General features: G+C 43.7%; 2 protein-coding genes across 2 annotated transcripts in view; both read left to right on the plus strand.

Moving 5' to 3' along the window:
• Positions 1 to 2,841, plus strand: part of LOC117476194 (caspase recruitment domain-containing protein 8-like) — a 44,452-nt gene extending 41,611 nt beyond the window's left edge. The window contains exon 5 of the mRNA XM_034122565.1: positions 1,989 to 2,841. Coding sequence (XP_033978456.1) covers positions 1,989 to 2,410 — 422 coding nt within the window. The 3' untranslated portion in view covers positions 2,411 to 2,841. The remainder of the gene's footprint in view (positions 1 to 1,988) is intronic.
• Positions 2,842 to 4,335: 1,494 nt separating this feature from the next.
• Positions 4,336 to 12,841, plus strand: LOC117476213 (atrial natriuretic peptide receptor 1-like). The gene is made up of 8 exons (XM_034122589.1): positions 4,336 to 4,579; positions 7,092 to 7,260; positions 7,765 to 7,911; positions 9,117 to 9,240; positions 10,478 to 10,546; positions 11,386 to 11,560; positions 11,960 to 12,058; positions 12,631 to 12,841. The coding sequence occupies exons 1-8, from the start codon at positions 4,336 to 4,338 to the stop codon at positions 12,774 to 12,776; spliced, it is 1,173 nt and encodes a 390-aa protein (XP_033978480.1). The 3' UTR covers positions 12,777 to 12,841.
• Positions 12,842 to 14,592: the final 1,751 nt, after the last annotated feature.

The raw sequence follows: 14,592 nt of genomic DNA on the forward strand, positions 1-14,592 counted from the left end.
TCGTTTCATCCAATTCAGACTCAGAGGCATATGGTTCTAATCTGTAGGGCATATAGCCAATATCGTCTACGATGTCATGACTATCACTTTCCGATCCTTCAGCCTCATATGAGCTCTCAGACACGTTCAAAATTAAACTGCCATCGCTGTCTGAACTTGCTGCTGTGTGCGTCATCATGTGTTTGCATGCAGATGCTGGGATCCGGAACGGTGCAGCTGGAGCTCTTGGCCCGCAATTACGTCACACATAATTTGGCGGGATTTGAAGAACCCCCGAGAAGATCCAGAATATGGTCAACATTGAAGGGGAGATTAATGGTTATCAAAGTACAAATATCCCAAATCAGTTCAGTGGGACAATATTTACTAAAATTGATGGGTTTGGATGATGGGGGAAACTCGTGTCACAGGCTCTTTAAGGCTCCATGGCAGCGCATCATTACGACATTAAACACACAACCTGTTATATTCTAAAACCATAGTAAAAACTAGTGGTGTGGTGAAACAGCGGGGCATCATGGGAGTTGTAGTCTTCATCTTCTCATGGTTAAGTGGATACGCCGCGATTACAGGAGACCGTGATGAACGTACTGTTACCTTAATTAAAATGACACGTCTCTCTGAACCATTTGGGATAATGTTTGTACACAACTCAACAAAACATGAATAACATCGGTGTAGGAGTTTTTATACATTTTAATGAGGAAATGTTACATATTATAACTTTAAGTGAACAGAAATCCACCTCTGGGAATGTTGAGTTAAGGCGAGACACCCCAGGTGAATAGGGTTTTTTTTTTAACTTAAAGATATCAGCTAAAAATTTCTCCAGTTAATTACTTACAATAAGGCAATTGTTTTTTGTATTACAAGTTTTCTGAAATAGCATGTTTAAATATGCAAATGAACCATTATCTCATGAAATATGCGCATATTTTAACACATTTCAGGAACCGAAATCTGAACTTTGGATAAAGCCAGGATCAAAATTATTATTTCATTTTGTAGTCATATTAGTATCTAAGGCTTTTACAGAAGGGATTTTGGATATCTCTTTGTATCACTCCATAAATCAGAAAATACTGTCAACAGCCCTAAAATATCAATTTTCACCATGTTTTTAGGTATAAAATGTTATATAATTCAGGCTATGAATTATATATGACCAAACCCTTCTGTAAAAGCCTTCATAATATTGATAGGAATATAACTGGAAGGTTTGGTGTATGTAACTGCTACTGAAGTGGAAATTTCGAACTCAGAGTAGGAGAAAAAACTCATTTTGAGCAAACGACCTTTAAAGATTGCAGTGTGACGCTAGCTAAACCCTCCTGTTATCTGGATGATAGCTTGCGCATCGACGCACTCCGTGAAGGTATTTCATGTTCGGGGTCATTTGTTTTTTGTATAACCTTGCTTTGTGCAAGTGACAATTGTTGTCGTCTTCTCTGTGAACGTTTTTTTCTCCGTTATTTTGCCATTTTCAGAATTAAATTTCGAGCGGAAAGCTAACCAGGAAGTGCTTTAGCACACCACGTGACGCATCTGAACGAATCACGTTGTCAGAAATTGACACCAGCCAATGAGATTTCGTTTCTTGGTTTAAGACCCCTTTGCACTTTCACGATTGGTTGCTGATACAAAGGAAATGACCATATTTGGATCCGATGAGATTGTGCAGGAGAAACGGAGCTTTCCAACGATACCTCTGATGACATGGTGCAAACAGCGGTCGCGGTACTTTATGTTACGTTAGAATGCTAACTTTTGGTGAATTTAGGAGAAATCTACAGACGCAAATAGACAAACTATAGTAAAATAAACACTTAAATGTGTATTTTGTACGTTTTCCTTCCAAAAGCCTGAAAGAAAACATGTTATGGAATCAAAATAGCACAAAATCTCAAAATTGACCAGTGCAGGAAAAACGATGTTTTTGCCTGCCGTGTCTCGCCTTAAGAGAAGTATTTTCCCTGTTTGTCTTCCAGATCCAAGGAAGGAATTGTCCCAGAGAAATGTCCCAGCAGAGAGCAGAGTCCCAGCAGAGAGCAGAGTCCCAGCAGAGAGCAGAGTCCCAGCAGAGAGCAGAGACCCAGCAGAGAGCAGAGTCCCAGCAGAGAGCAGAGTCCCAGCAGACAAGTGGCTGCTCTTTCGGACAGAGTTCATTAACAGAGTGTCTCTACCTGTCCTGGACGACCTTCTGGATAAACTCCTTGACTCTAAAGTGATCAGTAAATCTGAAATGGATTCAGCCAAAACCAAATACCAAAAGGACAGAGCACGAGAGGTGGTGGACGCGGTGCAAAATAAAGGAGTTGTAGCCAGCAGGGTTCTGATCAATGCTCTCCGTGAGCTGGACCCGCATCTTTACGAAGAGCTCAACAAGCAAAACCTTGTGGAGAGTGTGTGAAAGCCCCTTGCTAGTTTTGTACGTTGCTACCTGTAATTATAGATGGGTGTCAGGAACTAAACTGTTACCGGTACCTGATTGGTCAGGTGATGTGGTGGTCTGACCGCCATCAGCCAGCAGCGCAGACCCTAAAGCCATCTTTTCTTTCATTTATTTTATACAGAAACATATATGAACATCATATATTTTGAATACAAACCAGTTGACATCAGGGGGAGACATATATTATAAAATCACATTCTATAACTGTCCAAGTCTTTTTGTTAAAACACTGCAGAGCCCATACTGTACCTGTTTACTTCCTGTCTGTCTTCTCCTGCTGTTCCCTTTAGTGTTTACTTCCTGTCTGTCTTCTTCTGCTGTTCCCTTTAGTGTTTACTTCCTGTCTGTCTTCTTCTGCTGTTCCCTTTAGTGTTTACTTCCTGTCTGTCTTCTCCTGCTGTTCCCTTTAGTGTTTACTTCCTGTCTGTCTTCTTCTGCTGTTCCCTTTAGTGTTTACTTCCTGTCTGTCTTCTTCTGCTGTTCCCTTTAGTGTTTACTTCCTGTCTGTCTTCTCCTGCTGTTCCCTTTAGTGTTTACTTCCTGTCTGTCTTCTTCTGCTGTTCCCTTTAGTGTTTACTTCCTGTCTGTCTTCTTCTGCTGTTCCCTTTAGTGTTTACTTCCTGTCTGTCTTCTTCTGCTGTTCCATTTAGTGTTTACTTCCTGTCGGTCTGTTTAATCTGTTTACTATTTTTTGCACTTACTGAGATAAAAGAGGAGGATTTAAAAGCAGAAATGTTAATTTGATATGTGATTCAACTTGTAACACTGTTCAAACTGCCTCTGTGAATACATTCATTATTATTAAAAACATTAATTAAAAACAAAGTCAACTTCTTCAAAAGATTTACACACACACACACACACACACACACACACACACACACACACACACACACACACACACACAGCTTCTAGCTTTCTACATCAAAGACACTAAAATAGTTGAGTTTTATATATTACATATTGTGTAAATGATTACAGTCTCACAAAATGAAATATGCATTTTAAAAATGAAATGTTTTATTCATGGGAGAACGCTGAAGTTTTATCATTTCTCTTAAACATATTTTTAGAAGTTTGTTTTCCCTCGGTTTATTTATTTTATTTAATAATTTACTTTTTAAAAATCATTTTTTAAAGTTTATTTTCAATTAAATGTGTAGATTTTGTATAATTTAAAACATGCTTTAAGCCATCTGTCTGGGCCCTCCTCCTGTGCCTTCCGTATATATAATTAAATATTATTTTTTATATATATTTTTTTAATATATATTTTTTGGGGCCCCAATGGCATTGACCGGTTCACGCAGTCTTCAAAGTAACCAAGCAACCTAAATTAATTTGTAATTTGTCTCTCCAATGACCTTGCTCCCTTTCATGTCACGTGATACTTTGCGTGACGAGCAACCGTTTAATCAACCTGTACTGTACTGTAGCTAGCAGCAGCAAGTTCGGTAGCATTATAAAAAATGTAATAGCTTGCATTTACAATGTACAGCAAACCAAAGCACAAGAGCGGCGCTCAAAAGAGAAAGGACAAGAGAGAACAAGGAGATGTAACAGCTAAACTGACAAAATTAGACCGTTTTCTTTGTCATACATCGTCCTCGAAATCCTCTGCTCACCCCACAGGGCCCAACATCCACTCAGCCAAATCACGCCATCTTCCACCACCACTCCATGCACTTACAAATACATATTTCAGACTCCTCCAGGCCATCCACCACTCAGAAATACTTACCCACACATTCACTACAGGCATATTTCCACAGGGGATGATGAGACAGGTAACCCGACTCACATCCTTCATTAAACCAGCTGCACCTAACATCCAGACATTTGAAAAATTACAAAATAACACAAACACTTGGATGCACAACAATATGACAATTCTAAGAGAACACTACGACCTGCTCATTGCTGTGGAGTTGGAGAATCTCCCCCCGTTCAACCAGGAACCTTTAGACAGGGCTGTCCAGTGGGGCCAGGTGAGGTACGGGCGGAGACTCACGGCATCCTCTCTTTCCACCTTAAGGGACCTCCTGACCAGAGGCTCCCGAACAGAGGAGGCCCCTCCACCTTCCCTTCTCTCCCCTCTTGACTTTCCTGCCCTCCCTCAGCCAGCCAGTACCTTAACCACGTCTAACCCTTCACCCCCCTCCCCACTCACCTAACCCTAAACCTAACCTCTCCCCTCCCACATCCTCTCCCCCTCTTCCTTCCCCTAAACCTAATTTCCCACCTCTCCCTGTTACCCCCGCTCACCCTACCCTAACCCCCCCCCCCCCTTCCACGTCCTTTCCTCCCCCTACTACCTTATCTTCACCCTTTTCTAAACCCAGTTCTCCCCCCAACCCTTCTTTACCTTCCAACCCTCCCCTCTCTTCCCTCCCTACCTCTCATCGCCCCCCGTCCACCACACCATCTACTTCCTTTAGCCTTTGTACATCGGGGGGACGGTGGCGGCGGTGGGGCCCAGAGAGGGTACGCAGACCCCGCTGCCTAAACGTTACCCCAGACGGCGGGTCCAGGTCGAGATCCATCAACTTCCCCAACAGGTACTCCGCCGTCTGGGTGCAACCCGGGCTGATTCCTTAGCCTGCCCCCCTGTTGCCCCTTCTTCCCCTGCAGTAACACCATCTCTCCTCTCTCACCCACAGACACACAGTCCCTCCAGCAGAGGGAGCCAGAGATGCTGCAGAGCCACTCGAAGGCAAGAAATGGCCTGAGGTGGATGAAGACTCCACAGAAACAATGACGATGCAGGGCACAATGAAATTCTTACTGAACTCAAGCCCATTATCTGAGGCATCCACCTCCCACCCGACCGGGGCCTCTGCGGCGGTAACTGGCTCCCCACCCCGTCAGGAACCCTTCACTCACCCACACACCTTCAAAAAAATACAGGAATGGAGGTGCGGAAGAAGACACTCATCTTAGGTGACTCCAACCTCTCCCGGATCCCCACTTTCACAGACCCCAACCTTCAGATAGACAGTTTTCCAGGTGCAAAAGGCCATCACATAACAGCCAGCCTGAAAAAAACTCCCCCCCTGGCAATTACATGTTAGAGGCACATAGGCAATTAAATAACAACACATACTATAAACTGTGGAGGAAACTTCTGTGTAGTAATGCATGGGGTCACCGACTCAGGAAGGAGACACGGTGAGAGTTGGAGCTTTGATGTCAAACACTGATGGGTTTATTCAGAGTATCGGCCGGAGGATTCACATCACAAATCAAAGAGTCAGAGGTTCTGACTACACGGTAGAGTTGCCACATCAATTCTGAAGAGCCTCTCTCTATGCTAGACCTTTTAACTGGTTCACAGAGAGTAATCAACATCTCTGAAGGAGTAGACTAAACAGCTGGGAACACTGAACCACCTGCCTCCGACAGTCATGGCCTCAAGGATTTCACATCTTAGAGTCCACAAACACCGATAAAGAAGTGCCTCAGCGTTCTCACAACAAGTACCATTCGTGCCAGACAAGTTGACCGGTCACAAACTGGTGACAACAACACATATGGCACCAAGGCCTTTCCTTAAAGGAGATAACAGACGTCAGAGTAGATCATAAAACGTCACAGAGCAAAAGGTTAGATATCTAGAAGAATTATTCCTTAACATAAACCACTGACACAATCAGATATACCTGGATGGTCTGGTGGAGCCCAGGCCCCACCTCTTCTCCCGAAGATCCACAAACCCGGGGAGGCTTGGACGGTGCGATGCACACAGGAATAAACGCAGATCATCCTCTGGCTGCAGCCTTGACCGGCACTTCCTTTGATCAGAGTCAATGCGGAAAACACTTTTACAGCCTGTTTGGCGAGGTGGGGGAACTCGGTCTCCACAGACAGCCAAAAGTGTGCAAGTGTCACTTTACTCGTCTTTTTCTCGTTATTATTTTTTCTCACGCTGCGCCTCCCCTGAAACTCTCTGGCGCCCCCCAGGGGAGGCGCGCCTCACACTTTGAAAACCGCTGCTCTAGTGTGTTCTATAGGTTTTAGTGCATGTCAATGGTCTGCAGAGGCTAAAATCCCTGAGTTCCCTTAATCCAGGGCTGTCAAACTCAATTTCATCGCGGGCCACATTCGCATTATAGTTGCACTCAAAGGGCCGGTTGTAACTTTAAGACTATAAAAAAATGTACATAACTATTTAATATATATAAAATAATGTACTATATTACATTATTGGCTCTGCATTGGATTATTATCGGATAGGGTAATAGCTTCATAATTAACTACGTCTGAAAGCACAAGTCTAGGGCTAATAATTGCAAGTCTCTTCAGTGCTCATGTCACAAAACCAAATGCATTGTGGGACATGTAGTTTATGGGCAACATGCTTTTGTAAAGCGGCATGTAACCGTACAATAAACTTATTATATTCTTTGCAAGCTCTTACAGGCCACATACAATGAGTTATCTTTAATATTGTTTTATGCATGCTTCTTAGTTAACATTAAGCTGTCCGTGGCTCTTTTCTAATGTAACAAAGTACATTTCCCCTCTGTGGGACGAATAAAGGGATTCTGATTCTGATTCTGATTCCAGCATCAAAACTAAATTGGAAATGATTACCATCCTTGTAAACATTTGCAGTAATAACCCCCCCCCCCCCCTGCAGAGATCGTTGACCGGGTGGTTCTGGGAGAGTGGCCCTGCCTCCGGCCCACCACCGACCCCCAGAGCCACAGCCCTGAGCTCGGCCAGCTGATGCAGCGCTGCTGGGCGGAGGAGCCCACCGAGAGACCCGAGTTCAACCACGTCCGGCTGCTGCTGCGCAAACAGAACAAGTGAGAGAGAATCAAACCAACTGCAGGAATGAGTCCTAAAACCCCCTTTCATCACTTCCTGTCCCCTGGTCTGAGAGTCAATGGTTCTCTGAATGTGTTTTTGGTTGTTAGCCTGAAATAAAGTCTGTGTCAGAAATCATAAAGTGGTGTTAATATGTGGAGATTATTCTGCTGAACTAAACGTGTAAGTATCATAATGGAGGAATCCCATTGGACCAGGGAGATGCTGCCTTCAGGGACCAACCCAGGAATGGTTTCTATAGAGGACCCATTTCTGATTACTGTGGTACGCTGCGCCTAGTGTACGCTCCTCTCTGGATCTGTGGGTTAATGTGTGTGTGTGTGTGTGTGTGTGTGTGTGTGTGTGTGTGTGTGTGTGTGTGTGTGTGTGTGTGTGTGTGTGTGTGTGTGTGTGTGTGTGTGTGTGTGTGTGTGTGTGTGTGTGTGTGTGTGTGTGTGTGTGTGTGTGTGTGTGTGTGTGTGTGTGTGTGTGTGTGTGTGCAGGGAGTCGAGGACTAACATCCTGGATAACCTCCTCTCCCGGATGGAGCTGTACGCCAACAACCTGGAGGAGCTGGTGGAGGAGCGCACTCAGGCGTATCACGAAGAGAAGAGGAAAGCAGAGACCCTGCTGTACCAGATACTACCTCAGTGAGTACTCTGTGTACTAATACTACCTCAGTGAGTACTCTGTGTACTTATACTACCTCAGTGAGTGCTGTGTACTAATACTGCTATACCAGATACTACCTCAGTGAGTACTCTGTATACTAATACTACCTCAGTGAGTACTCTGTATACTAATACTACCTCAGTGAGTACTCTGTGTACTAATACTGCTGTACCAGATACTACCTCAGTGAGTACTCTGTGTACTTATACTACCTCAGTGAGTACTCTGTGTACTAATACTACCTCAGTGAGTACTCTGTATACTAATACTACCTCAATGAGTACTCTGTGTACTAATACTGCTGTTCCAGATACTACCTCAGTGAGTACTCTGTGTACTAATACTGCCTCAGTGAGTACTCTTTGTACTAATACTACCTCAGTGAGTACTCTGTATACTAATACTACCTCAGTGAGTACTCTGTGTACTAATACTACCTCAGTGAGTACTCTGTATACTAATACTACCTCAGTGAGTACTCTGTGTACTAATACTACCTCAGTGAGTACTCTGTGTACTAATACTACCTCAGTGAGTACTCTGTGTACTTATACTACCTCAGTGAGTACTATGTGTACTAATACTACCTCAGTGAGTACTCTGTGTACTTATACTACCTCAGTGAGTACTCTGTGTACTAATACTACCTCAGTGAGTACGCTGTGTACTTATACTACCTCAGTGAGTACTGTGTACTAATACTGCTGTACCAGATACTACCTCAGTGAGTACTCTGTGTACTTATACTACCTCAGTGAGTACTGTGTACTAATACTGCTGTACCAGATACTACCTCAGTGAGTACTGCTGTACCAGATACTACCTCAGTGAGTACTCTGAGTACTTATACTTCCTCAGTAAGTACTCTGTGTACTTATACTGCCTCAGTGAGTACTCTGTGTACTTATACTACCTCAGTGAGTACTATGTGTACTTATACTGCCTCAGTGAGTACTATGTGTACTTATACTACCTCAGTGAGTACTGCGAGTACTTATACTGCTGTACCAGATACTACATCAGTAAGTGCTGCGTGTACCAAATACTACTTCTGTGAGTACTGTGTACTAATACTGCTGTACCAGATACTACCTCAGTGAGTACTGTGTGTACCAGATACTACCTCAGTGAGTACTGTGTGTACTAATACTGCAGACCCTACCTGTTCCACGTGTCTCCTCAGCTCGGTGGCGGAGCAGCTGAAACGGGGCGAGACGGTTCAGGCCGAGGCCTTCGACTCGGTCTCCATTTACTTCAGCGACATCGTGGGATTCACCGCCATCTCAGCTGAGAGCACGCCGCTGCAGGTTATTCAAATATATAATATATAAATATAATTATTAACAATCTGTAAACAGTACCAGCTACTTGGTTTATTTTCCATGCTGTACTTCTGCGCTATTTGTTTTTTACTAATTGTGTTTTTTTATTATTTAAAGGAGAGGTGTCATGCTTTTCCGGTTATTACCCGTCCCCTTGTGTGTTATGAAGGTTTTTATGCATGTAAACGGTGTGCAGAGTCAAAACCCTCAAAGTACACCCTGTAGCGAGTAAAACTCTAACACAGAAAATACCTCCCCAAAACGCCTCGTTGGAGATACGTCACTGCCCATTTGATTCTTCCATTTCGTTCCGGGTACGGCATGATGTCATGCCGTACCCGGAACGAAATGGACCAATCCCGAAGAGCCGTTACGTTACGTCCGCGGAGCCGTTACGTTAAGCCCCCGCTGATTGGTCCAAATTGACCGATCCACGGACTTCCTCACACACACATCTGTGTGCAGGGAGCAGGCAGCTCTGCTGATTTCTCCTCCCTGGCTGCAGGCTGATAACAGACAGTTGGGATCGCGGCGAAATTCTCTCTGCAGACCCATTCTCACAGCGTTTATCAACCTTTTTCTTACTCAATATCAAGCCACACTTATTGTTTTTACTTCGGATGTGAGTTTGTGTGTGCTCAGGATGAATTTGGCTGTGTTTCGCTATGTATCCTAAACAAGGAAACAACACCTCCACGGAGCTCAGCGCGATTCACAACGTCCCGACCAATCAGAGCACACTGTGCTCACAGGGAGGGTGGGGGCTGGAGCTATTGGAGCTACAACGAGCCGTTAAAGGCAGAGAGTGAAATTCAGTGAATACAAGTAGTTTACAGAGATGCTGTATGAGAAACCAATGTGAGTTTGGAAAAATGCACAATATAAATCTATTTTAGTAGACCTCAACAATGGAATTATGATCAGTGGAAATGGCCATGACACCTCTCCTTTAAACATATATTGATATTTAACATTTAATATATGTAATTATTCAATGTGTACATTTTATTATGATATATAACAACAATACATATGTAAACATTGGAATATTACAGTGGTGTATTTATATTTATAAAGATATTATTGCTGAAAAATTATACTTTCTGAGAGTGGTATCTGCAGGTAATCCTGTGAACAGAGACATGCTTATGAGTGTGTATTATATTCATATTATAATATATGATATATAGTATTATAATATAATAAGGTTGTTTCTCTGCAGGTGGTGACGCTGCTCAACGACCTCTACACCTGTTTCGACGCCATCATCGACAACTTTGATGTTTACAAGGTGGAAAAACAACACAGACTATTCTCTTTAAGAAAATAATCTGAATGTGTTCATACGGAGGCCGAGAGGAGCTAACCCTCTACAACGACCAGAACATTTCCTTCAGGAGAAACGTGCTGATATAAGAACACAAATGTTCCAATGTGCGTCACTCTTTAGTGTCCCCTGGTCTCCCAGCTGTGTGCGTCACTCTTTAGTGTCCCCTGGTCTCCCAGCTGTGTGCGTCACTCTTTAGTGTCCCCTGGTCTCCCAGCTGTGTGCGTCACTCTTTAGTGTCCCCTGGTCTCCCAGCTGTGTGCGTCACTCTTTAGTGTCCCCTGGTCTCCAGCTGTGTGCGTCACTCTTTAGTGTCCCCTGGTCTCCCAGCTGTGTGCGTCACTCTTTAGTGTCCCCTGGTCTCCAGCTGTGTGCGTCACTCTTTAGTGTCCCCTGGTTTCCCAGCTGTGTGCGTCACTCTTTAGTGTCCCCTGGTCTCCAGCTGTGTGCGTCACTCTTTAGTGTCCCCTGGTTTCCGTTGTGGTTTGAGCTTCTTCAGCGTTTGGTTTCTGCAGCTTTTAGTAAACGCTGCATGTCTCCTCAAGTTGCTGAATGTTCTCTAAACGCTGCACGTGTTGTCAAGTTGATGAAGATGTTTCTTCGTGCGGAACATTTGTGTTTTTATATCTGCATCCTTTCTGAAGCTGCAGCGTGTTTCTCCTGAGTTCTGGGCCGTAGAAGCGTGTTGGCACCTGGAGGCCGCCGTAGTTTCAATAAAAAAAGAAGAATTAGCTCTGTGTGGAAGTTTTTTAAACGTATACATTAAATACACGTAAAATGGAGTGCACCCCTCCCCCCTGCAGGTGGAGACGATTGGCGACGCCTACATGGTGGTGTCGGGGTTGCCGGTGAGGAACGGGAACTTGCACGGGAGGGAAATCGCCCGCATGGCGCTCGCCCTGCTGCACGCCGTGCGAACATTCAAGATCTGCCACCGGCCCGAGCAGCAGCTGGAGCTGAGGATAGGAGTTCACAGCGGTGAGTACACACACACAGCTCTAACCAAGACGCTCCTCCAACAATGCAAAGCTGTAAAGGTAATGAAAGCGACCCTCGGGCCGATAGCCGAGCAGCAGTCGTGTGCAAAGACCTAACATTCTGCACCAGGTTAAAAGATAACATGACGAGTAAGAACATATATATTATGGATTAAACAAAGTGAACCACTTCGGATAATTGAAATGTTAGTGTTTTTATTCTGCTCTAATTTTATGCACAACATACTTTTCTTCTGGATTTGTTGTGTAAAGTGTTGGATGTTTGCAAAAGCAAGTGCTGCATTACATTTAACGTTTACAATAATAGTATGTTAGATCAGGACTATTTTATATGCACTGCTCTGGAGATGCATGAGCTTGCCGTGTGTTTCCTCTGCAGGGCCGGTGTGTGCGGGGGTGGTGGGTCTGAAGATGCCGCGCTACTGTTTGTTCGGAGACACCGTCAACACGTCGTCACGCATGGAGTCCAGCGGCGAAGGTCAGACATGTCTTTATGTTGTGCAGATTCATCAGTATGTTTTCACTTAACTGCACAGCTCTGATGTACTGCACACTAAAGAGTGACGCACACGGCTGGGAGACCAGGGGACATTAAAGAGTGACGCGCACAGCTGGGAGACCAGGGGACACTAAAGAGTGACGCACACAGCTGGGAGACCAGGGGACACTTAAGAGTGACGCACACATCTGGGACGGAGCACTTGGTGACGTTCAGGATTATAAAGCTGAACAACTGTCTCTGTTGCTGGAAACTTACCTAAAATGTTTGATGGTCTTATTTTAACAATGTGATCACATGACTCCTTCTGATGTTACTGCAGATCTGCTGAAAGCTAGCTAACTAACGTGTGTGTGTCTGTCTGTCTGTCTGTCTGTCTGTCTGTGTGTGTGGTGTGTGTGTGTGTGTGTGTGTGTGTGTGTGTGGTGTGTGTGTGTGTGTGTGTGTGTGTGTGTGTGTGTGTGTGTGTGTGTGTGTGTGTGTGTGTGTGTGTGTGTGTGTGTGTGTGTGTGTGTGTGTGTGTGTGTGTGTGTGTGTGTGTGTGTGTGTGGCACTGAAGATCCACGTGTCGGCGGCGACTCACGACATCTTGCAGGAGTTTAACTGCTTCCAGCTGGAGAGGAGAAGGGAGATCGACGTGAAGGGCAAAGGGAAGATGACCACCTATTGGCTCCTGGGCGAGAGCGACAGCCAATGAAAAGACAGCTTCCAGGGGACAGAGAGGAGGGGACAGAGGGACTCCAAAAAACTAGAGAGTAGGGTGCGCTGACAGAGGAGACCCTTCTGAGACCTGTGCAAAGACATCAATAATAACTTGATATCGTGTGCTGCAGGTCTCATGTGTTGTTTGTACGAGTTAGGGTGGGTTTACGGTTGATTTGAAGGTTGTACGTCAACAGTTCTGCAGATTATTCTTCCTTCAGAGCACCAGGATCGGGTGTGTTTTGTAACCCTCCCTTCCACACCTTAACACGTTGCTTAGCTTGGTGTTTCCCCGATTGAAAATGTCTTTTTTGGCAGTGTTATCACTTTCTTTTCATATCTTACGTCATCACACTCTTCAGAAAGTGTTTGTCTCTCTAATTTAAAACTTCCTAACACTATGGTGGAGGATATCACCCCGTTCTCTCTACATATGTTACCGTGGTGTTAGTAGCCTGGAATTCATTGTAAAAAAAAAAGAACCGCTGTATTTTTGAGATGGATAATCATAAAGAGGGATAAGCACTGAGTTAATGAATAGAAATGGACTTAAGGATTGTTAAGTATCAGGCAATTGCTTCAAATCTAGAGAAAAAAACCTAAATGCATCAGTGCTGTAAGTTACTTAAATACACATATTCTTTAAAAAAAAAAAAAAAAAAAAAGTGTTCATACTAGATAACACATAAGCCCACACCAAAGTGTATTAATAGATGAACTGGTGATGACATTTTAAACAATATTCTTCTACAGTTCACCAGCGAGAACACTTCCTCAGATGAATACTCACTGGTTGGTTTATTGAAGGATGGTTTGGTTCGTTAGATTAGAGATCAGCCTTTTGTTTCACACAGTGGATGAAACAGCTGTTTAGTGACTAGTTCTGTGATCAACTGAAGCAGGGCTCATTCATTAGTCATTCAATCATCCACAAACACCTCGCTAAAGATGCTCAATGAGGCCCAGCTTTGCAGAACATCAGTAAACAGGATTAGATCTCGGTGCCCGTTCTCTGTAAGTGTTTCCTTTTTGGTTTTTCAATAAAAAAATGCAATAACATGAAGTGTTTTTGTATTATTGTGTCGGGAAAACGTCAGCAGTGCAGACTGCAGGGGATAAAAACCTCTGGCAGTTATTAGACAATGATTTTCTTTACCAATGCATGCATTCATGAACTGAGAAATACTTTTTATGTCAACGTTGGAGCAGGGAGATGGTGCCTTCAGGGTCCAACACAGAAATACCACATCCCTGCACCCCTCACTGTTGCACTAAAATAACCAATGCCCCTCCTCGAGTTACATTTGATGAAGAAGATAAATGTTAACAGCAAAGTTTACTTATATTTTTACGTTTTGCGTTTCCTTTATGCCATCTACGTGTATGCAATACCAAGAGATGAGTGAAAGTAGAAGTACTCAGATCTTGTACTTAGTAAAAGTAGAAGTACTCAGATCTTGTACTTGAGTAAAAGTAGAAGTACCAGCGTGTAGGAATACTCTGTTTCAGTAAAAGTCCTGCATTCAAAATGTTCCTCAAGTGAAAGTAGAAAAGTATTATCATCAAAATATAGTGAAAGTAGCGACAGTAAAAGTAGTCATTGTGCAGATTGGTCCATTTCAGAATAATATATATGATATGTTTTATAATGATTGATCATGAAAGTGTTCTCAAAGCTGGTAAAGGTGCAGCTAGTTTGAATGACTTTGTATACTGCAGGGTAGCTTGTGGATTTACTCCAGGTGGAACTAAAGTCTGATTTAACACTTGATTATATTTCACATCATTCATCCACATCTGTGAAGTAACTA

This window comes from Trematomus bernacchii, unplaced genomic scaffold (assembly GCF_902827165.1).
Source record: "Trematomus bernacchii unplaced genomic scaffold, fTreBer1.1, whole genome shotgun sequence".
NCBI lineage: Eukaryota > Metazoa > Chordata > Actinopteri > Perciformes > Nototheniidae > Trematomus > Trematomus bernacchii.

Bases quoted from the DNA above. Each gene is read 5' to 3' on its own strand.
- LOC117476213 (XM_034122589.1), top strand. From the start codon at position 4,336: ATGACAATTCTAAGAGAACACTACGACCTGCTCATTGCTGTGGAGTTG. The intron at 7,261-7,764 runs GTGAGAGAGAAT...GTGTGTGTGCAG, and splicing joins CTGCTGCGCAAACAGAACAA to GGAGTCGAGGACTAACATCC. The intron at 9,241-10,477 runs GTTATTCAAATA...GTTTCTCTGCAG, and splicing joins CTGAGAGCACGCCGCTGCAG to GTGGTGACGCTGCTCAACGA.